General features: G+C 43.5%; 1 protein-coding gene across 2 annotated transcripts in view; it reads right to left on the bottom strand.

Annotated features, from left to right (window-relative positions):
• ripor2 (RHO family interacting cell polarization regulator 2) overlaps window positions 1–23,098 on the bottom strand; it is a 60,990-nt gene extending 37,892 nt beyond the window's left edge. Inside the window, exon 1 of one of the 2 annotated variants that reach the window (XM_065470851.1) lies at window positions 22,776–23,098. In XM_065470851.1, the coding sequence (XP_065326923.1) occupies window positions 22,776–22,854 (79 nt within the window). In that variant the 5' untranslated portion in view covers window positions 22,855–23,098. Of the gene's footprint in view, window positions 1–9,000; window positions 9,331–22,775 lie in introns of those variants that run through there. The other variant, XM_065470853.1, reaches the window with a different exon arrangement.
• Window positions 23,099–23,592: the final 494 nt, after the last annotated feature.

The following is a 23,592-nucleotide window of genomic DNA, read 5'->3' as shown; positions in this document are numbered from 1 at the left end:
AGATGATTTTTTTTTTTAAATAATTCGCACATTAAAGAGCACAGTACAAAGAAGTAGCAGCAGCTGAGAGGTCGAGGCCTAACCACAAACACATGATGCGTGTTTTTCTGCCTTTAGTGTGCACACATAGTCAAAAATCACTGAATGCTGCAACAAAATGAAGCACCTCAACAGCACAGCCACAGTGCATTTGCTGCTGAGCTCATACAAACTCACCTAACTTGATTGCAGAGTATTAATAAGCCCACCCATCTGTGATGCTTAGTCAGAAATGACACAGATGGCACGGACAGGAAACGCTGCGTCTTAACAACAACACCCTACACTCCGACAAAGAAAAAAAAGGCTACATATGTTTTAACCAGGTGTTTGTTCTTCATGACGCTGACTGATCTATCGGCACAGCAAGAGAGCGAAAACATTTTCCTCGAAATCAAAAAAGGGGAGCAGCGCAGAAGATTAAGCCCCACATTGTCTTATTCTACATGTAAATAAAAAGGTACGCTTGATTAACATATCAGTGCGCTCTGAATGCGGGTCAGCATGAGAACCCTTCCCTGCTTCCTCTGGTCCTTTGATTTGTCCGTCATGCGCTGGCTCCGACTGAAAGTGGCCACCTATGCCGCAGTGCTGGAATGCAGTTACCATACAAAACAGGATTACGCAGCTTATTTCAGCTCCATTTGTTATTTTCAGTGGGAAAAGACAACAATGTTTTCACCGCTGGCAGCTGCTGTGGTAACACAGTCTCAGAGTATCGCACAGCCATGTGTGAATCAGCCAGTCAGCGACAGGGTTTGCCACTGTGTCAGCTGTGAGGTGAAACATTTCTCTGGACTTATTACTAACAACGGGCCGAGATCAGGCCTGCTGACCCGAGTTATCACTGCTTATTAATGTTTAATAGGGTAAAAAACTGCACACAGTGATATATTGCTTAGGAAAAAAAAGCAATTTATGCAACATCTGACCACATTTTCTCTAAGAAAACAAGCAAAACATGACCTACATCCATAAAGCACATGCTTTCTGGCTATATTTGTTTCATAATACAACCATATGCCCATACTCTCCCTCTCTCTCTCTTACCAGCAATGCATTCAAATCTGTGGGTGTATTTCACAAACAGAAGTCATGGTGGATTTCTGTTCCATTCATTCCTCCTGTTGCCTTGAGTTAGCCATTACTATAATGTTAACGACACAAAAATTTACCCAGCGGCTGAATGAAAGAGAAAAAACACACCGTGCGGGATTTTTTTTTAAAAAAAAAAAGGCTAATGGAAAATGACAGAAAAAGAACATCATGTCCCTGAAAGCAACTTTCTCTGGTGGAGAAACACACTGAAGAGGAGAACTTTCCTTTCCCTCTAAAGTGTTATTTGACAGTTGGATACTTCAAGTTAACGTGGAGATTTCTGCACTGCTTATAAAGGAGATTCAGTAAGGAACAGGGCAGCTTTTACAACCAATGAACGCTATAATACATGGGTCCGTTTATGTGCTGATGTGTGACGTGTTAAAGTTTTGGTACTGGGTGTAGCTCAGAGAGTCGCTGTATGACAACAAAAGCGAAAAGATGACTCAGACGCTCACAGAGAAGCGCGTGGATGGTGCTGCAGATGCTACAGACAGGCAGCAGAGACGCTGCATCACCATCCATCGCACCAGTCATCGCATGAACTCGCTCACCTGCTCACACCCAAGCCTCTCCACACACAGATGTTTCACAAAGCCCACATCTGGTCCCGCTGTGATCTCCTGTACGGATTACTGACATTTATTTTATGATTTCTTCTTTTTATTATAGTGCGGCAGCTTTTATCTGCAGCATGAAGCAGAGGATGAGCAGGAGAGAGGTGAGCGCGTGCGCTAAAGGTCAACAGCTAAAAGATGCTGCACCTGAATACGCCGAATTTTATGTCTTTGATACATTAGCACTTTAGCCATCGCCGTTTGAAGGTAAACATTTACGAGGGAAGGAAAAACTCTCTGACCTTTCTCAGCTGCTGATTATTTATTGATGGTAAATGGTGCCACTGACCACTTAAAGAACTTTTACACTACTTAGACATGCAGAGCAGAGGAGCCGAGGATCAGCCGCCAGACTGGAGGACAACCTGCTGAACCTCCTGAGCTAGAGTTGCAACAATCGCAGTCTGAAAGACCTGTAAGAATCATGAGCATAGATGAAACACTCTGAAGGCTGATTGATTTTTTAAATAAATCAAGTCATGATTTTAAGTAAACTAAAAGCAGGAGTGCTGGTTTAGCTCACTGGGTAGAGCAGGTGAGCCACATGGATAAAGCTAATGCAGAGGCCTGGGCTTGAATGCACCCCGAGGCCATTTGCAGCACGTCTTTCCTGTCCTATTGCAGAAAGAGTTAAAAAATCTCCTAATATATATTGCAGAGAAAACAAAGATACTGTATGTAATGCCAGTATTTTCTTACATCCACGGGATTATCAGATCCCACAATTCCCATAATCCAACTTGATTTCCCTCAGCTTCCAGCCTGGTTTTCTTCCTAAAACCATAGCTATCCTCCCCGTGTGCGCAGTTCAGTTCTCCTAAAATGCTGAATAGATTTTTAGCAATCAGTTCAAAGATAACTGCATTCTCAGCTGTTGTAATGTCAAAAAAACATCATTACCACACTGAACGTATTTTGAGTAGCAGGTTTCAGTCAATTGTTGTCCTTACAACGATTCCCCTCAGTACGAAGGAGTTACACACTCCAACCCCTTCTCCACCTTCTTAAGTCATCTGTCACCGCACAGCTGTGTGTCACAGACGCCCTCAAGCAGCTGAGTAATGGGAACGCCCACTTCAGGATGCCTTAAGTTGCAAAGATGTCTGTGACAAGATGTAATCACACGCATGCGGAAAAAAACGGTGCGAGATAGCTCACCAACGAGCAAAGACTGGAGGCAGGAGGCAGAGAAGACAAGTGCAGCTGAGAGATTCATCACCCTGGTAGCCCAGAAACGCTGACAGCTCGTGCACGACTTTCTACCAGTAACTATGAAGAAAACTGTCAGGACTGCTGGCACCGGATGTGCCACCAATCTGTTAGCCTCGTGTTGTCATGCTGTCAAAACAAAGACCCAGACATGAAAAGATCACGACACACACACAGACGTGAACCAACAGAGTGTCATCCAGCTGCTGGACTGCTGCAAAGGAAGCACATCAAACACCAAAACAGACAGATTATCAGCTTAGGACGCTAAAACGCTTATGACAATCATAACGCTGCTACTACCAACTGCTGCGGCCAGAGGTGTGTGTGTGTGTGTGTGTGTGCCAGTGTGTCTGATATCATGGATCTCCCATGACGTCTCGTGCAGAGCATGCAGCATGTGGTGCACACCTCACAGAACAGTAACGCAGATGCAGGGGAGGATTAATGGGGAACACCTCAGACAGACACACACACGCCAAGCTGATCTGCTCAGAACCAACAGGAGGAGGGGGTGAGGATGGGTTCAAACACCCTACCATAAAATTCCTCATCTGTATCTACGCAGGAGGGCACAGAAAGGACAGGGGGGTAAATAGATGTGGTGGAGGAGGGTGGAGAAAGTGCCAGAGAAAGGAGGGATGGAGGGAAACTGATAGAAAAACACAATAATATAGATGGAAAACCCAAAGGGATGCCGAGCAAGCACTCAGCCTGATTGATGCCCCCCCACATACACACACAAACACACACACACACGGAGCTGGACACTTATTAGGTCCATTAGCGGCACATAATTGTTCCGGTTTTCCATTTTTCATACATCACCGCTTCTTACTTATGTGGTCAGAAGATAAAATAAAAACAAAAACATGCAAAGACAAGTACACACAAGCCTGTGTGTTCATGTGTGTTGTGACTTTAATGGGATATAACAGGCAGGCGCTTCTGCACTATTATCCACAGTCATTGTGTTTAAGCCGCACTGTTCTCAACACTGGCCTAAAAAGCTCTGATGTGTCTTTAGACAGCTCAGTCCTCTGTAGCGATTCTATAGGCTAATCTTATTGTAGCTCCGCTCATTAATAAGCCAGCACTGGTTTCAGTGTCTCTCTTAGAGGGACGAGTGAAGCAGAGTGAAAGAAAAGACAAACGCTGCTGTGACACTGTGACTGAAAATGGTCACAGGAGGCAAAAACTGAGTCGCTGTAATGAAGCAGACTGTCAGAGGGGCTGTGGTGTCCACCTCAAACAATACTTTTCCATAAATAATTTTCTATGGTTTTTTTAACGTTTATATAAACTGGTAGTGTTTCCACTATACCTGACAAGCTTTCTACAAATCCCACATTTTGCTGTTGTCTCATTTTCGACTTGAAAATACAGCCACAGGGCGCTACTCTTCCTCTTTGCCATTCTTCTGTTGTATTTTCTCTGTGCTGATGAACCTGAGCGAGCAACTTGCTTGTTTGTTTGCTTTGTGCGTCTAAGTCACGTCACGTGACGGCGCAACATCTAAACACAAGAGGAGGGAGAGGGCGTGTGCCTGCTCTGCGCTGACACAGGAGCGGCGAGTCCAGTGACCTGGCTGTTTAGTCTTTGCCGAAACCACAGCACTGCAAACAAGAGCAGAACCTAAAGTAAAAAATCGATCTCACCAGGCTAGTATCAATCTGATACTGATACCGACTTGGTATCAATACAATCGATATTTGGATCGATCCGCCCAACACTACCGAGCACTAGTACCATCAAAACCTTAAGGACACCCATCCTTTTATATGACAGAAAAAAGAAAAAGTATAGCAGGTCCATTTTAAGGTGAAAGTACAATCCCACCTTGTGGTACATGAAATTCTTCTAAACAAGCTCTCCCTTCCTAGAAAGCCCAGGATGGACACCCATCAAAGCTGTCAGGGAGTGACCCAGATGTCAGTGACATTTTAGGCATTATTACTTCACGATGTTTGATCTGGCTCGATGTACAGCTGAGGCTGGTGACAATGGAAGTTCTGCAAAATAAATAATTAGTCAAAAATGAAATTGTAAATATAAACGTAAAGAAATACGACATCAATAACCACTTTCTCGCGACTTTTCAAAAAAAAGACTATCTGCTAATCGTGGTGTAACCACCATCAAAGTGACCTCCAGCAGTGACTCTTCCTCTCCAACTTAAAGTTCCTCTCTTATCTCATCTGACCCCGCCCCCCACCTTCCCTGAGGATACCATCACCCTCCACCACTCCTCATTCCTTCCAGCTGATCCCTTCCCTCTGCCTCAGTCAACCCTCCACTCCCTCCACATACCACTTAACCCCAGTGTAACAGCTTATGACCCACCTTCTTGACACCAGAGGTCCCAGCTAACATGAAAAACCTCCCACACACCCCCTCTGAGGAGGCAGTGATTGTAGGGCCAGGCATGTTGGAACAGCCTAATAAGACTATCATCCTGAGATAACCTCTGACTTACAGCTGGCAGCTTTATCTCACTCCACATCCTAAATGAAGGTTTATCTCAGTTAGCTCAGCATGTGATGAAGCTCTTTACACAAACAGACATTTCTGCTAAAGTTTGGAAAGTTACAAAGAGACTCTGTTACTAAAATAACACTAGACTGGATGTGCTCTGAAAACAACTGTCATCTACAGTATACCAGTGATCAGAATGACCCATTTTCTCCACAGGGAGCATTCAAGTTTCATCAAAGGACCAGAAAAAAAAATCTGCCTCTTGCAAGTCACGGTTTGTATCACAGCAGCTTCCCAGACGCAGGCTGGGGGTCGAGTTAAAATTGGAAGTCAGGATGAACTCAGCAGGAGTTTTGAGACTTTATTCTTCAAGTCGTCCTCAATATCAAACTCCTTCAGAGCGTTCGGAGCGTCAAAAGACTCCAATTGGATTCATTTCCTTCCACTGGGACTTGGAGAGCTTTAACTTTCTGCAGCCTACGGTCCTTAAGAAATAACTATCAGCTGTGAAAACTTCAAGGAGGCACTCCTCCTGTAAGAATGCAAGGCCTTCGTTTTCCCCCAAAAAACCGCATATATGTGCACAGATGGAAAAACATATGTAGGTGTATGCAGTGAATACAAGCACCCACACACACACACACACACACACACACGCACAGTAGCAAGCAATATTCCTGAGAAGTACAAGTGGGTGTACTTAGGAAGAAAAAGGTCAAGTGCGCCATGTGTGAGATGCTGATAGACTTAAAAGCACTAAAATACTTACTGTGTTCACAATGGACTACCAGGTCATGCTTCTCTTGTTTTGGCATTTGCATAACCTTCATAATGCGCTTCTGTTGAAGTATCTACGTGAGGCGGTCAGTGAGGTCACACCATGGTAGAAAAATCAGCGTAGTGACCAATACGTTGATTTAAAGAAGATTTGCTTTTAGTCCTGAAGTATGAAAGTGATCCCAGAGCTGAAAATGAAGCCAATGAACAAGTGCCGAAATGTGTAGTTCCTTAAATGACCACTTGAATGATCACTTTTGTTAATAACTGTACAGGGGTGACTATTTTTTACTGCATAAAGCTTAAAGTTTGGCATTATCCAGAACGTGGATGCTTAGGGTAGCCTGTGTTTGCTGTTGTCTCAGTGAAAACTAACTTCTTATTTTAGATCACAGTAAGTAACACGCAGACTTTGTTAGCCCAGCTAGCTAGTGGTTGCTGATAACTTGCCAGGTTTAGCCTCTCATTCACTTACAGACACTCATAAAAACAAACAAACAAACAAACAAACCAATACAAGTTCGAGTCGTCCAAATTTTCAAATTTGAAGCTTCAAAACAGTATTTCCAAACAAATGGGTGATGTCACGTTAGTTACATCATCTATATACAGTCTATGTAGTAAACTAGCTCTCTCTTTTGGTTTTGAAATACAACCTATTATCAGATTTATTGGTTTTTATGACTAATATTTCTTTAATATCTTCATAACGATACAAAAAAACCATCACAAAGAAATATTCTCTGTAGCACTACAAACAAAACTTCAAAACCTTATTTGAATGGTTTGATAAGTTGACAAGATAATTACAGTTTCCTAAAATTAAGAGCAATTAAATTAAAAACTTTGCCAAGAGTTTGGGCTTGGTTTCGATTTTTGAAATGGTGTTAGAGGGCTGCTGCTCAATAAAAAATAATCTGTTGATGATTGACACTAACTTGAGATGGTTAGATTTATATCCAAGCAACAATGCCAAACTTTCTTTGGAAACGGCTTCAAAACCACAAACATACTTCCTTGTTTTATCTGATAGTGAACTGAATATCTTTGGGTTTTGAACTTCTGGTCAGATTTAAAGAAGAGTGACATCTAATAAATCGTTGGGCTCTGTGAAACTGGCAGCTGTCATAGACAAAATGATAATGTAACTAAAGTTATGCTGCAGCTCAGGCTCGATACAAGCGCTCAGGTGATATTGACATCCCTCAAATCCCACTTAGTTGACACCAACGCTGCAGTGTTGTGTTTTGGTAGTTGAGGGGAAAACCCAACAAAATGACAGAGCCTCTGAATTTCCTCCAAACCACACAGTCATAATTCCTTTAATGAGGCTTTTGGAGAGAAAGAGAAGGAAATGAGTGCATGTGGGTGTGCTTGCCCCTGCATGTGTGAGACTCAGAAAGTGAAAGCTGGAGAGAGAGAGAGAGAGAGGGGGGGGGGGGGGGGGAGAGAAAAAGGAGGGACGGTTGAGGCAGCAGATGCGGGGAATGAAAAGCTGGTTGTGGTAAAGTGGAGAGAAGGTGAGGGGGGGAGCATGTGTGAGAGTCTGGGAACAGACGCTGGTCCTGCATCCCCGCAGCCCATCTCAGCTTGGCACAAACACCCTACCCCTCGTCTCCAGCCCCCTTCAAACAGCTTAACCACGGCCCAAACAGCCTGGCAGCGAAGCAAAGCACTTCCACTTAACCATATCAAAGTCAGCCTGGCGCTGCACTGAAAGAGCATTTAGCCCTGAAAAAAAAAAAAGCCCTATTCCTCAGAAACGGCATGAGCAGCCAGGATGGACGCCTGCGTGGTTTTATAGGCAGCCGATTTTCATGTTGTTTTGTTGTTATTTATATGTGTGCTGGAGATGGCTTTGAACTGAAGACTTCTGATTGCCTGAAGAACCTTTTGATCAACTTGGAGGACACGCAGCTGAAGAGATAACGTCAGCTCAGTTGGAAAGCGTTTAAACAGGGCTAGATTTTTAAAATTCGAGGAAAATCATGCATCCCTCTGGGTTAGAGGGCCCAGGAAGCAGCCATCTGGCAGGTAGAAACCTGCTAACTACTGGCAATGTCTTCTGACAGAACAGTCAGGGCTCACTTCACAGACAGTTCCTCCTCAGCGCTGCTGCTGCTCTGTTTATCTGCTCTGGTTCAGCTGGAAGATCCACCGTGGGTGGTTTCAGTGGACAATGGATGCCCTTTGACCCTGCCTCATCCCCAACAAACCCGGAGATGCATTTGTAAAAATCACTGGCCTGATTCTCGTCTTTCACTTGCACTGAGTCCCAACACGTGTGGATGCTGCGATAATACAATTTTAAACCTACTTTGCATGCTTCCAGTCAACACTGATCACAGCGGATCATCTGTCAGAAGAACAGAGTGACACATGACACAAAGAGCCGCACACGCACATGTTCGAGGCTAAAAATACTCTCCGTTTTACAGTTTCGGAGTTCAATTTTCTGAAGTTGTTTATTTTCAGAAAAGCGTGAAGCCCCCAAAACAAATTATTATTCTATAAGTTTAATCATGTGATCTAAGAGATTTATGTAAGGGGTTGAAAATGAAATTATTATAGGCTTCCGTACGTTTATCCTCCACTAAGCTCCATCCTCGGTGAAATCAATTCACGCGTCGCCTTGATCCACTAACCCAGTGCCCCGGGGAATCAGCCTTCCTCCACAGTGGGGAAAGAGGAGTTCCCCTGAATGAGCGCACCACGCCAAACCACGAGCCTATTTCTTCCCGGTTTAACCCTTTGTGAAGTAGCACCGAACAATGCTTCAACCCACCTCTGGAAAAACTTCACGACAGCGGCTCCTCAGCGGCGTCTCCGACCGTCTACCTGCGCCTCTCCATCCATGCGTAAGAAAAATATATATATGTAAAAAAACACAAAAGTGATTTTTCGCTTTCTGCGCGGAGGATTTTAGCACCGATTCAGTGACAGTTCAGAAAATCTCATTCCCAGAGAGACGGACCAGCTGCCCGGATGAGTGATGGATGATCGTCGCTTTATTTTTCACCCCCCCACCTCGACGAATAGTCGTTGCCGCTCCGTCCAGAGCAAACACTGAGCCCACTCACACATTCCAGTTTGTGTTTGCAGCGCTCCTCCTGAACAGCGGCGGCCAATCAGAGGCGGAGGATGTCACGGGGAGGGCGGGGTCGATCTTTTCTGTACCCTAACCACGGCTGAAGAATGACCCCCAACTCCATCGTGTGGCGGTGGGGGTGCCCCTATGTGCATTCATTTACGCGTCTCTCCCTTTGTCTCCATCTCCGAAAATGAACGAGCTGCATTATCGTGAGTTTCAAAGACTGAATACTTCTGTTATTTAATATCTCACCTTGATAACCCTGCAAAGGGTGGCCAATATCAGCTGAGATCATATTATTGCATAATTTTGAAGACCTCTTTTGGTGCTTTTTATTGGCTATAATCTACAAACTAACACTCATACAGACATCAAACAGGGTTACTGCGCTGTACACGCATTGGTTGATATCTCAGCATGCTGTGAAGCTGCCCTGTTTTATCTGCTGTGTACAGTGTAGATAATAAAAACTTGGCACAGATAATAAGCGGAGACTGAGAGCCAATAGGAATCATTTTTCCCTCTCTGAGGAAGTATTTGGAGTGTCTCTCTTTTATTTTGATCTATAAATAGTCCAAATGACAATTTGTTATTTCTATATATAAATATGTGTTATAAATATGTGTTATAAATATGTGCCAAGCTAATGATGTGCAATTAAAAGGAAAGACCTTCATAAACATGCTGTTTGTAAAGGTTTATCAGCTACAGGATATGATCTGCACTTCATAAACCGTTCACCAATAGGAATGCGTTCATGTACACTCACATTAGAGAAAATATAGAACAATGTATTGAGTTAGATTATGAATTATCTCTATGTGCGTGCGCTCTGGACAGCAGTGGGATCATGTTTAGGAAGCTTTCATAGCTTTAAGGAATTAAAATAATTTCATGCCTCATTCTGCAACATTTCACCAGTGCCTGAAAGCTGTTTCGTTTCTCTTATTGTCAGGTTGTACGACTGATTATATAATTACCCGTGAATGTATATCTTAGCACCAACAGATTATTCCAAATTACCTCGTCAGCCTGTTTGCCTCAATAGGGGTTTGCTGGGAGTTCTTTTCCTTGGAAAGCAAGCTGCAAACTAACCGAATTACATGCGAGGGAACCATGAAGAAGACAAACGCTTCCATCTTTAGAAGCTACAAACAGCATGAAGCACAGGTGCTGCTATTTGAGGCCGAGGGAAAATACATTTCTGTGGCACGACTTATGAAGAGCGACTCGTCGTGAAGTGCTCCTGCCAACATAATTGCCCTCCATAAGTGGATACATTGTTCCGCTGAGTCCATACAAATCCAATTCAGCTCACCCTTCCAAGAAGCAAAGGGAGCAGAAAATGGCTTGTCCCTTTTAATCCATCAGCTTGTTTTTAGTAGAGAGAGGGACTTTTAAAACGACTCACCGATATGATTAATCTTAGAGGGTGGGTTCATGAGGTTTTCACGCAGGTTGGAAATTGGTCAGTTTCTTTAATTTTGTGTTAAATTATTGTCTTTCCTTAAAAAAAGGCCAAAGGTGCTCTTTAGGGTGAGAAGCTGTGATCAGATATAAGTGGCACAAGGTCCAAAAGAATCAAGAAGAGGCTACAGAGATGCATAAGGTGGTTAAACATTGTTACAAACACCTTTAAAAAACATCTTTCCGTCTTCAGGACTGCTGATCGGCCAGCTGTACAGTGCATTGGAGGGAAAGCTGGGTTTGCTGTCCTTTAATCCTTTCCTGGATAAGTGTGCAGTAAAGTGTAACACATGCCCAAATCAATCTTTATGAGCAGAATTTTAAACTGAACGGATCGCTGATTTCACCAGCGTCCTGCAGTAGTTACAGCAGGAAGGGGAACCCTTTCACTTGTGACCACAGACTGCTCAGCTGTGATTCACCGAGCGTATTAGTTCCTTGTTAAAACATCGATAAAAAGGCAGAGAAATCCACAGAACTCATAATCTGACAGAAGTAGGCTAGCTTAGTCATAAATCAAAGCCTGTTGGGCCATCGACCTTACGGACAGCTTTCGTGGAGCGTGAGTTCGACATGACACAAATGTAACTTAGCTTTAGGGAAACACAGAAGAAATGAGATGACTGTGAATCTGTAAAGTGAACTGACAAAGTGACTCAAATCGTCAAAGTCATTCTTGATTTAATTTCTACTTGATGGGAAATGCATACGCCGGCCATTAGGCTGCATAATGATGATGACAGATACAGACAGAGAGGAGGGATGAATGAAAGACGGATAAAGGTTTAGAGGAACGACTTGGAGGAAATGTCCTTATTGTATTTCTTGCTAAAAGTCAGATGATGATTTAAAGTGTTTATGTCTGAAGGGAAGCCATAAAGCCACCATTTGGCTTAACGACATAATGCTAACTTTCTGAATTGTTTTTATCAACCCTAAGGCGTCTCTTCCTCATTAGCAGCTCCATATGTTCTGCTGTCAGCGAACCTTCCCCACCTGAGCCTGCCAGATAAATGCAGCCGCTCACCTCAAACACGATCATTACTCAGCCTTCGTCTTTCACACTAACTGTGGCTGAGCGGTTCATCCCTATTTTTTAATCATCTTTTCAGCAAGTACATTTTTATTTGCTCTTACTTTGTGTTGTGCATTTTGCTGTTAAATCTCAGGTCCAGTAGAGCCAGAGAGTTGGTTTCCACGAGCTCCTCGATTAGCACTAACACACACACACTCTCTCTCTTCCTCTCAGCTGTTGGACAGCCCAGCCTGTAATTATGGCTGTCATCAGCAGCCCCTGACCAGCAGCTATATTTACCTCCGTGTACATGCACACCACAAAGAGAACAACATATAGACCAGGCAGACCAGTTACATACAAACAAAACCACACATCTAGCAATATGTTTTTAAAAAAACACCCTCTAATATAATGTAATAAATCACAAACTCCAAAATGTTAACCTAGCCTAAGCCTGCATACCTAAACTAAGGCTAAAGATTTCCTCCACACCGTGCGCAAACTGAGTTACACAATCAAGGAAAATCTGGATCTGAATCAGTTTTTGTCCAATATATCACCTATATTGTATTACTAATGAGTCAACTTGCTCTAAAAAGTTTGTCCCTTCTAAGTTCTGCCAAGCAAAACACCTCTGGTAAAATGCTCGTGCGCACCTGTCCAGAACTTAATGAGTCATCTTGCTAACAAACAGGCAGACAAGCAAACAAATAAGCTGGAACAGTTACATAACGCCCTCAATCAAGGTTTAAAAAAAGAAGTGCTTTTTCTTTTCTCCTTCCTTCTCTGGTGTGCTCCAGCTCTGTCAGTCCCTCCCTGATTTAAACTGCACTTAAAACATACTTGTTCCGCACTTGTTATGGTGGCTGCCAGCATCTCCTGACTTCTTTGACTCTAAGACCTTGTTTCTGTGTGGGTATAGCTGCCAAGCGTACGTGGGTGCATACCCTGTTCACATAAACCTACACACCCTTTCATATACACAAACTATGAATGGAAGAACTTCCACTGACCTCCCAGCAGCACAGCTCCTTTCCTTCCATACCAACCTCCGCCGCTGCTGCTGTTCACCACCTTCAGTCTCCTGCTCGGCCTGTAGCGCAGCATTGAAACTCCTGTCTCTCTCTGTAGCTCAGATTCTACTTCATTCAAACTTTTTTATTTTACATTTTACTCTTTTCTTGATCCTTTTCCCATATTCCCTCATCTCTGCTTAATGGCGTCTGACTGCTAAAGCCACGATGATTTCAAAAGACCACATGACTGGAGGGCCAGGAGGTCAAGGCTAAAGGATGTACAGGCACAGCTGATGATGATGTGTGTGTGACTGAAAGGCTGAGTGCTGCCTATGCTCAGATTACTTGCCTCGTTTAGGTCGAATCATTGTTGAATTTTTCTCCTCTGAATCCAACACACATTACGACATCAGCAGCTCTACTTATATTAAAACCACGCTTTATTATTTACTACTTATTTATGTGCTCTAAATATTCAGCTGCTTTTACTGCTGCCCAAACAATGCACAGGTTTAATAGGTAACCACGAGTGTAACTCACAACATTAATGAAGCTTCTGCTCTTTGCAAGTTATATAAAAGGGAAACTCAAGCTTTGTGTTGTGAAATATGTTTCAGTCTTTGTTTCAAATCCATTTCTCAGTACATGATTTCACCCAAACATGTTCTGTGGCTAGTTTTCAGTTCCGGTTGATTGGAACAATCAGCAACACTCATAAACCTCAGAACTGGTTCAGTTTACTGTACAAAAAACCCCCTCTGTGTATGGAAGACTATCATTAGGGTATTGACACACTGGATGCTGGCATGCATGTGAATGAGAGAACTATCGCTGGTCTGAATCTTGGTGGAAATCCAAGTTGACAAAGGCACCAAAACGAGGTGCTCCAACCTGTTCCTGTGCAGTTCTTGTAGCTGTTCCAGCAGGACTATGCACAGCTCTGCACTGCCAGAGTAGTGCACGTTTCTGGATCTGTTCTACTGTACGGCATGCCTGGGATATGCTCGGCCAAGGGTGGCTTGGCGACTGGTTGCATCCCATCAGAGGAACTCATACCTCATTTTCAATGTCTTCTACACACACATAAATATATCATAAAATCTATTTAAAACACAATCTTGTTCTTTATTTTTGACAAGTATTATCACTACTGTGAATAAAGTTTATTTAAAGCTGCTATAAGTTTGTACAAAGCTGCCTATTATTCAGTACGTCTGTCTGAGTCAGACGTACTGTACAGAGGTGAATCAATTACAGGCCGTGTACTGCCCCATGGCATGGCTCCATGGCTCCTGTCTGCTTTGGTCTGTAATGACAGCTTGGCTGTTGCAGGTAGACTCCTGGCCCCCCTGGGGCTTGGAGGCATCCCATGCATGTGTGTGTCAACAATATCATCCAACTCACAGTCAGAGTAACCTGACAAGGCGTGGATGTGTGTTATAGAGCATGTTTCTGACACTGTATAGATTTAAAAAGCTCCACAGATGAAAAAGAATTCAGCAGCGAGGCTTCTTACTGGTTTTAGCAGACACTACCACATAACCATCTTCAGAAATGGTTAAGAAATATGACTGACTGGTTTTAAAACACGTCTGTAAGTGGTGAATTCATTTTATTAAAATACATTTTGAACTGTTTTAGTTTGGAATTTGTTATTTATAGTGAAATGTTGCTGTGGAATGATACCACTTCAGTTAACATTGTCGCCTAACAGCAAGAAGTTTCTAGTTTCAAACCTCCTTGTCCTCTGGAGCCTTTTTGGATGATTGCAGGTGCTTCCTGCAGCTGCGTGGGTTTTCTGCAGGTGCTCCTGATCCCCCCCACCACCACAGTCCAGCCGATGTTCATGTTAGGTCAGCTGGTGAGTCTAAATGGGCCTTAGGTGTGGATGTGAGCTTGTACTTCTCCTTCTTCCTGATGGACTTCCAAGTCATTTTATAATAAATTAACAACTGCATTGTGGTTGGCATACCTGCAAAGAGAACTCTGCAAGATCCAGGTAACTTTCTCAGGATTTATGCTTGTGCTTAACCCTCACTGGTGGCTTGTCCATTTAAATTACATGCACTCTGACCCAGTGCCAAATAAGAGGCGCTAATCTGCTCTGTGAAGAGCCATGGGTGGCCTGCTACACTCCATGCTCTAAACAGGGTTACCTCACTGTGAGAGTAGTTCCAAACCACTAAGTGTAAACCTCGCACGCCCAGTGCTGACCACAGCACACACTGTCATGGTAACCGCATGAGAACTGTAAACCGAAAGGTGAAACTGCCGTCTTTCATATAAACCACGTGCAAATATCAGCAAGCAAAAAAAAGGCTGAGATATGTCTGCAGAGAGAGAAAGATTTCTGCTCTTGCATCATCTGGCTTACCGAATGTTGCACCATTAAACGTCCCCTTTGTTTTAGTTGCTCTTTTAATTTTTCTCTCGCCTCTCATTTAGTGAGAGCTGCAGAAAATAATAATAGTAATAATAGTTGTAGGCTTCTGGCTAAAGTAGGTCAGTGAAGCCAACTGTCAGAAGCAGGAAGAGGGGAGATGTAGAGCGGAGCAGTAATATGCCAGCTACACTAGGTCCCCTCAGGTCAGAGCTTTCCCCAACACAGAGCGGCCGCTGACGCATGAACTGCAGGACTGTCACGTTAGTCTGTTAGCGTGTTGCATCCCCGTGGACAGAGACGACATCTGTGGCCACACACTGGAGGTTTTGTGTGTGGGTGGACTGCCAAGTGTGTGAATTTTCAAGGCAGTTTTCAAACAGGAATGGCTCAGTGCATGTGTGTGTCTGACGGCGGGGCGAGTTAGTTCACATCATTCTTGAGCTCAGCCCGCTCCCCCTGTCGTACTCGCTCTGATAACAGATATACATTTCCATTGATAGCATCCCTGACAAACCAGTTTGTGATTGGCAGTCATGGGAGGGGTGAGTGTCTCTTTATGTCCCATAAAAGTTCAGCTCAAGCTGACAGACAGCAACAAACATTGGCCAAATTACTGCCTGGTCTGACCACCGTGCTGCCGGACTGAACTCTCTGTTTTCGCTGCGGGGAAAGCTCTTCATCTAAGTCCGATATAATCGTGGTGTGAATTTCAATTGCAGCTTACACACTTTAACAGTGAAGTGAGTCACAGCTATGAGGGTTTTCATTATTAAGACAGTATTGTCTGCTAAACCCCAGTGCCACAGATTCTGATGCTATAAAGAAGAGTAAAAGGGAAGCAAAAACAAATATAATTTTAGTGCCAGACAATATAAGCAACAATCATACCAAATACTGAGATTCCTTGTGTAATTTCTCCAGAAATACTGCCTTAAACAAGCTCTGGCAAGACAAGCTTTAGCCTAGATATCAGATTTTACACTACATGATTATGGTGCCATGATAAAATGATAATATTGTGTGTAAACATTTTGAAAAAAGTGCTTTAAGTCAAAATCATTCTCAACTTCCACGGTAGTGGTGACTTTAACTAGCATATCAAAATAGTAAATGCCAAAGCCATAACGTAAGAGCGCCAACAACAACCATAGAGGAAATCAGAACATCCAAAAAGACTTGACCTAAAAAATATGTATTATTGTCTTACATGAGGCAAATAATAAAAATCTATCTAAACAGGCCTGAACAAATGTTACTGACATATCAAGTGTTCAGTTTGTACAGCTAAACCAGAGCACTAAGCTGCAGTGATTCACTCAGACCTGCCACAAGCAGGGCAAAGGAGGGCATTTAAAGAGAGCAGCTAATGTTAGCTCCAAAACCACCTTTCATGATGGAACATGAGTGTTTCCTGACCAGGTGGTTTGTGGTTGCTAAGGGTTGATGCTAATCGCTAGAAAAATGATTGGTAAAACTCCAGGAATGAGATGAGTCTCATAGGAGCACGCACTTGGTGACAGTGGGAAGGAAAAACTCCCTTTGAAAAGGATGATCAGGGAGATGCAGCCATCTGTTTTGCATTTAAATTTCTGCCCCAGTCTGATGCTCAGTCTGAACTTCAGCAGCTCCTCTTGAACATGCCTATATGTCTAAATGCACTCAGCTGCCACCATGTGATTGGCTGATTAGACATTTGCATTAATAAGCAGTTGAGCAGGTGGACGTCTTTTAGTGGCAGGTGAGTGTAAATAACAAGACGTAAAATACACTCGACTACAGTGTTTGTGTCTCATCGGGAGTGATTTCTGCCAAGTCATAAATCACTTATTAGTGTGTAATTTTCTTTTAATAAGTTCTGACAAACACAGCTAGTCATTAACTGAGTCAGGTTTGACTGCACAGCTGTTTTTCACATCTAAAATGGGCTTAAAGGATTTCCAATGCAACAAAGAGTTCAGACTCTAAATGCAGCACACTATATGTTGCAGAAGTTTTCGGTCTTGTTCTCTGCAGTCTCGTTCTCTCTCATCACACTCAGTATTTTATCGGCATCTTATTCTTTCTACAAAGTGGGGTAGATCATAAAAACACTTGATGCACTAGTGCTGGTTTAAATGCCGTAAAATGAGCTATCTAAAACTGAAGTCAGCTTTACTGCGCTATCATGGCTCAATATCCTCTTTGCTCCCCACTCATTGGTCGTGATCCACTGTCATCGGGCACAATGTCAGCAGGGAAGGATTTGGTTTCCTCTGCTGCACAAGGCAAGTACAGACAAGAGGCTAAGAGGGGAAAAATGGATTTATGAAATCCAACCAGGCTTCTAGTCTTACAGCCTTCTCCTGGAGCTCTGTATGTTATGCTAATGGCTCGTGTTAAGTGCGCGCGCTCGTGTTGTGGGGGTGCATCGCTCATCTCACCCTCAGGGCAAAGAGATAAAAGCTTGTACCGTGGAAGCGAGATAGATTTCATGTCATCAGAATGATAACATAATAAGAGCTCATCAGTACTCATATGTGAAGCTGTGATTTGATTATGACTTTGTGAAATGAAATTAAGCATGTGGCTGTGTGGTAATATATAAACCTCTGACTCTCATATTGTTGCTTAACCGCATTACAATGAGGTGCATTCAGTTAATGCTGCATAAAACGCACAACCCTCAACTTTTACAGTGGATAAAAGTGTTTTCACCTCAGTCCAGCTGTCTTTTTCCTGCGTCCTTATTACCAAAGGAATGCAGCTCTTCCACTGCTGCCTCCTGTTGCAGGAGAAATTCCTGTACAATGGAAATGAGTCCCCAATTCTGGGGCTTGAGACATTCTTCCTTTAAGAGAAGCCTGCGTGTCGAGTCATGCTCCTATTTATTTGTTCATCCTTAAAATCTCAGGTGTTGATTAGCTGCAAACCTTAAAGAAAAGCCCCCCTGGCAAAGGCTTAAAAGAGTGGAGGCTTAAACACTACATCAAAGGCGTAAACGCTTTCAGGGGTAGTGCCACTTCACGCTATCGCTCAAAGCTCCACCTGTACAGGAAGCCTTTAATCGCACATCTCAGCCTCACCTCAGTGAAATTCTGCAGAATCCACTGTGCTTTGGGGAGCTTTCAAAAACTGCACTGCATTAAAACAAACAAACAAACAAACAAACAAACAATAGCTGGTGAGGTCAGCAATTAGTGGTTTTGTCATGTAATTAGCAGTCTGCAGTCAGGGTAGGGATGAATCCTATTGTGCAAGAAGCAGGAACAATGCAAAACATTCCTGCACGAGCGCGAGAACTTTTTCACAGATTTAGATATTTTGAAGGAGTTACTTCCTTTGTGGTTCTCTAAACTTTAACTCAAGGTGCTCTAAGGCCTCCCTGATACCGACAACCCTGCTCACTTGTGACTGAAAGCCCCTCTTCATGCTTTCTGAGCTGACCCAGTTAGTCAAACACTGGTTTATTTAAATACCAAACACCAACACATTACTCCATCCATGGCGCCATCGATCCAGCGCTCAACTGTATTTTTACTGTCCTGCTATGCCTGCTCCCGTTTCAGACGTGCTGCTCTGTTCTACTTTCAGCCACAGAAGTAGACCAATAATCACTCTCTGGACTTCACATGACAGGAAAAGAAGGAGTTAAAGAGTTTATTCTGGTCTCAAAGAAGCTACTGTTCACTTTTACTGATGCAATTTAATTTTCTGTTTTTCAGAGAGGCTTCAAAAAGGGAGATTGCGCATGTGTGTGTGTGTGTGTGTGTGTGTGTGTGTGTGTGTGTGTGGTGGGGTATAGAAAAAGGTGATAAGGGTATAAAGTGGACCCACTGTTTCCTAGCCTCTGTCTAAAACCACTTAAGATGTTTCACAGTAGTTTCTTTGAGCTTTAAGCAGAAACGTTCAGGTCCGGTGGGAGTTCATGCAGAGGTGATTTTGCATGGACTCATGAGCGTGACTCTGCTTGAATCATTATACATAAATACGCATGTGCGATAGCTGTTCATGCAGTAGCTGCTTTCTTTAAATGGGCGATTAAGAAATTTCTCTCTACTAATACTGCGACACATTAAACAGAAGTGAAAAAACACCTCTAAAACTCCTAATGCTGATTTTTGTGATTGCACATTTCAGCCACTTCTGTGTCACAAATGAACACAGGGGGGTAACACATAAAATAAGTGGCAACAATAATATCTGTGAAGTTAGTCCAAAGGTTTAATCTCACTGTAAACATCTGCCAAGAGACCTGCACATGACACCAAAAAGGAAATACAAAAACAAAAGACACATTTTCTCACGTGTTCCGACTCAGAAACACAGAATTTAGTTTTGCATACTTTATGTAGCATCTTTCACAGACAGCTATCACAAAGTGATTTACAGAAGACAAACTAACCACATAAGTAAGGAGTAAGCTTAACATTCATGAATACAGTGGGTATAATCTGGTCAACATGTGCCGATCTGCACACTGTATGCACACTTATCACGTTCCTACAAAGCAGCTGCTTTTTGGCAGAGTACTTTGAAACACATTGTTCCTGTGAGCAAAGCTAACCGAGGCTTTTTGTTAATTCATACGACCTGAACTGGAGTCACAGAGTGTGTGTGAGAGTGGGGAGGAGAGGCAGGAAAAGGAGGAGAGAGAGTGTGTGCGTGTGTGTCGCTGTGTATCTGCTATGTTCAGGCACTCTGACATTTCTGCTGCCAGGCTAAAAGTAGCACTCCTTTAGTCATAATTCAGCTCAGCACAGAGGCAGAAACGTCTGTGAAGCGCAGAGCTAACAAAACTTACTTCACACACACTCCCTTTTTTATAACGGCAATTCTGAGTTCAGTGCCACATTGGGGTATTGTTATAGCTGTTGTAGCGAGGACTGTGATGTCTGTTACTTCCTTCATCTGGCTTTTATCTGTGCGTTTAAGACACCACACCATGCTTTTCATTAGACTCCACAAAGCGATGACAGTGATGAGTTTCATGCTTGTAATTCTCAGCTATTTCTAAATGAATGGACACTTATTTTTAGACAGAAACAGAATGAAAGCAGGCTTCATATCTGGAGCCAAGAAAGAAGAATTTTGCCAGTGTTTTGTCAGATTTCTTCTTCGAATCTTATTTCCTGCATTGTGGTTAGGATTAAGGTTTAACGTTACAGGAGGAAAAAGGTCTTTCTCATGCTTTGGGAAATGTAACTCCTGCTTTCCCCCTGAATTCGCTGTTTGACCCTTTGTGGTGTCGAGGGCCGTTACAAGCCTGCAAAACCATGTCACACACGTTACGCTGAGCACATTCAACGCTGATGTGTGCATAGGAAAGATCTGAAAGATATGCAAATGGTTCACTAACTGTGATTTGACTGAGAAGGAAAATAGGACAGTTGTAATAAATTTGCATTTGGCACCAATAAAAATGAAACACACACACACACACACACACACACAAAACAACAGAATAAGCCCATCGCTAATCCAAAGAGCTAATTAGAACAGAAAATATTAGTGATCCGTATTGTGCAACCTTCCTCTGAGTCTATGAATAAACACACTCATGCCTGCTGGCCAAGCGGCACATGAATCCGTGTGCTGTGATTGGCTGCTTTGTTGCACAGAGTCATGTGTACCTCCTGGCAGCGCTGTTCAAAGGGAACGTCACATTACCATCGGTGAGTATCAGTCAGAAGTGGGTCAGTGGAGGCATTTACATACATTGCACACCAAATGACGAAATAACTCGGAATATCCTCCTCCGCCCCGTCCACTCGCCATCTGACAAGCTGCAGCAGAGCCTTTTTAAGCCTGCACGGACCCTAAAGATAAATGTATTAATGTATCAAAGGCCTGGTGTTAGTGTGTGTAATCCAATCAGTTGGTGTGTAATTTAACTGCTAAGAAAAGCCAGTGTAAACACAAAACATGGGAGAGCACTTGTAAAGCTCTGATGTGAGGCGTTTGCCTCTGTGAACAAGAGTAATCGACCATTTTGCCACTGATGCAGAGATGTGCTTATCAAAACGAGGAAGGGAAACAGTTTCATTGGAATTGAAGGGACAGTTTTGGGAAGTGCGTGTTTTGTTTTCTTGCCAGGATCTAGATTTTAAGAAACACCATCGTCTAATGAGCTTATCTTAGCGTAAAGACTGTCAAAAGTACACTGTTTTTTCCCCACTGTCGGTGCAGATAATGTTGCAGAGCCACTTCTGCCTTGGCCAGCCTGCATTGCAACAGGTTTGAGAACCTGATGTTACGTAGCAGAAGTTGCATTCATGGCAAACAAAATCTGCAGGTTCTGCATCATTTAAATTTTTGCAGTAGCCACTTTCCATAACCGCTGATATCACTGGTTCCTGCTCTGGACCCAGCCTTTTTGTGATGGAAATGATAAATGGACTTGTACTTATAGTGCTTTTCATACTCTATTTGAGCACTCAAAACACTTTCTTACTGCATGCCTCATTCCGTCACATTCACACAAGCCATTTTTTCCTGCCTAAGTGCTTTCAACCTAAAATTCACACAGTCAAGCTTTGATGGATGAATCGGAGCAGAGTGTAGAATCTTGCCCATGGTTACATCTGTGTTCAGACTACAGGATGTGAAGGTCGGTGTTTCCTCCCATTTAGTGGACCACCCACTCCATCTCCTGAGCTACAGGGCCTTAAAACTAGTTCAGGATTCTGCACCAGAACCATCTCAGCATTTGTGGGAATGAAGCGTATGTTTTTAAAAAACTAAAAAAAAACTCATGCCAAAAACAGAAGAGTAGCTTTTTGCAAAATACCGAGCTGTTCCTTTAAATAGACGAGGGTGCATTAAAGACAAAAAGTGTCATGTGATGCACATGAAACTTAGAGCTAAACTATAAAGCATCGATATCTGTTATTGTGTCGTCTCATCCTGATACTGGAGATTACTTTTCCAACAGTTACTACCCGAGCTGACACGTTTCTCACCTTCTCATGAATAATCATCAGTAAAGTTCTGCTGCACTTCTGTTGCTCATCACTCTTCCAGCATCCAGCTCACCTCAGGTTATACACTTTGTTTTAAAATAACAAACACCCCCACCCCACCCAAAAACAAACATGTTAAAGAGATTTTCTTGTGGAGAATAATGCTTGTTAAAAACATCTGCTTGTCATACAAGAACGCCCCCACACGCTGCAGAGGGCACGGCTCCTCTCGGCTTTCTAAAAAAGGGTAAAAGTTTGAAATCGATAAAGAAAAAAAAACTGCACAGAGCGCCTGTGATGAAGGGAAACTCGAGACACAGCTGAAGCATTCATTACACTGACCGTGATTTTTTATTTCACTGAGACAAATCTATTTATCTCGAGGTTACTCATTTTCCATCTCTGTGTTTAGGAGAGGCTACTCAACCGTGCCGTTGACAACGCCACCTACACAGCTGGGGAGATCCCTCTGGGGCACCCTTCAACCATCATTTGTACCCTTTCTTTAACCCTGATCGTAACCACAACTCACAAACCAACCAGTCTGACCGCGCCGCAGCGCTGGGGCAGCTGTCTCGGCCCTGCAGCCCACCTGTAAACCCACGCCCGCTTTCAAACACTTCACGTTTGACTCTTGGCAATCCTACCGTCCTCGTAGAAGACGTCCTCCGCTTCTTCGCGCATCATCTCATCCAGGTCGTCCTCTGCAATGTCGGTCACGGCCATCACTATTCCTCCTCTTCTTTCTCTTCTTCTCTCCCTCTTGTCTTCCTTCAGCCTCAGAGAGAGAGCGACTGGGCTGTAAAAATTGAATCGACGCCGACCCGGCCTCTTCGCTACAGGCGACAGTCCGATCGCCGGCAGGCTCCTCGCACAAGCAGGAGGGGACAGGGACTGAGCTGAGCTTCAGCTCTCCGCACGAGAACGAGTGCGTAAGTGCCAGGTGAAGTGTGTGTGTGTGGGTGAGAGAGAGGACTCCCAGCGACCTTCACCAAGTTTCAGCAACAGTGCTGATTTCATAACATCCTGTGCAAGGCTGAAGTGAGAGCGTGCCGGTTGGAGAGCACTTGTATGAGTAACTGTGCGCATGTGTGCGAGCGTACAGCACGGGGAGGGTCAGTAGTGTGTACATGTGTTTCTTCATGTGTGTGTGTGTGTGTCCATATGCACATTATGGCTCTCCACAATGAGTCAGCTCAAGCGCCTGGTGATTTAACCAGAATAATTAGATTCTTTATTTTAAGCCGGCAAGGACATGCAAAGAGGGTGTGAAAACACACCCTGTGTGTGTGTGTGTGTGTTTGTGTTTGACATGGTGTGTGAGACATGAAGCTGGCTCTGCTTGTCATTCCTTCACAGCTCACTAGGAATCATGGGACCACACTGATTGCTCCCTCTACTTTTTTTTTCTTTTTTGTGGCCCGCTGTGAGGAGGCCTTGGCAGAGCCGGTAAAGTCTGTTGTC

The sequence above is a fragment of the Pelmatolapia mariae genome, linkage group LG22 (genome assembly GCF_036321145.2).
Source record: "Pelmatolapia mariae isolate MD_Pm_ZW linkage group LG22, Pm_UMD_F_2, whole genome shotgun sequence".
Lineage (NCBI taxonomy): Eukaryota > Metazoa > Chordata > Actinopteri > Cichliformes > Cichlidae > Pelmatolapia > Pelmatolapia mariae.
Note: the sequence above shows the minus strand (reverse complement) of the source record. Positions and strands in the feature narration are given on the sequence as shown.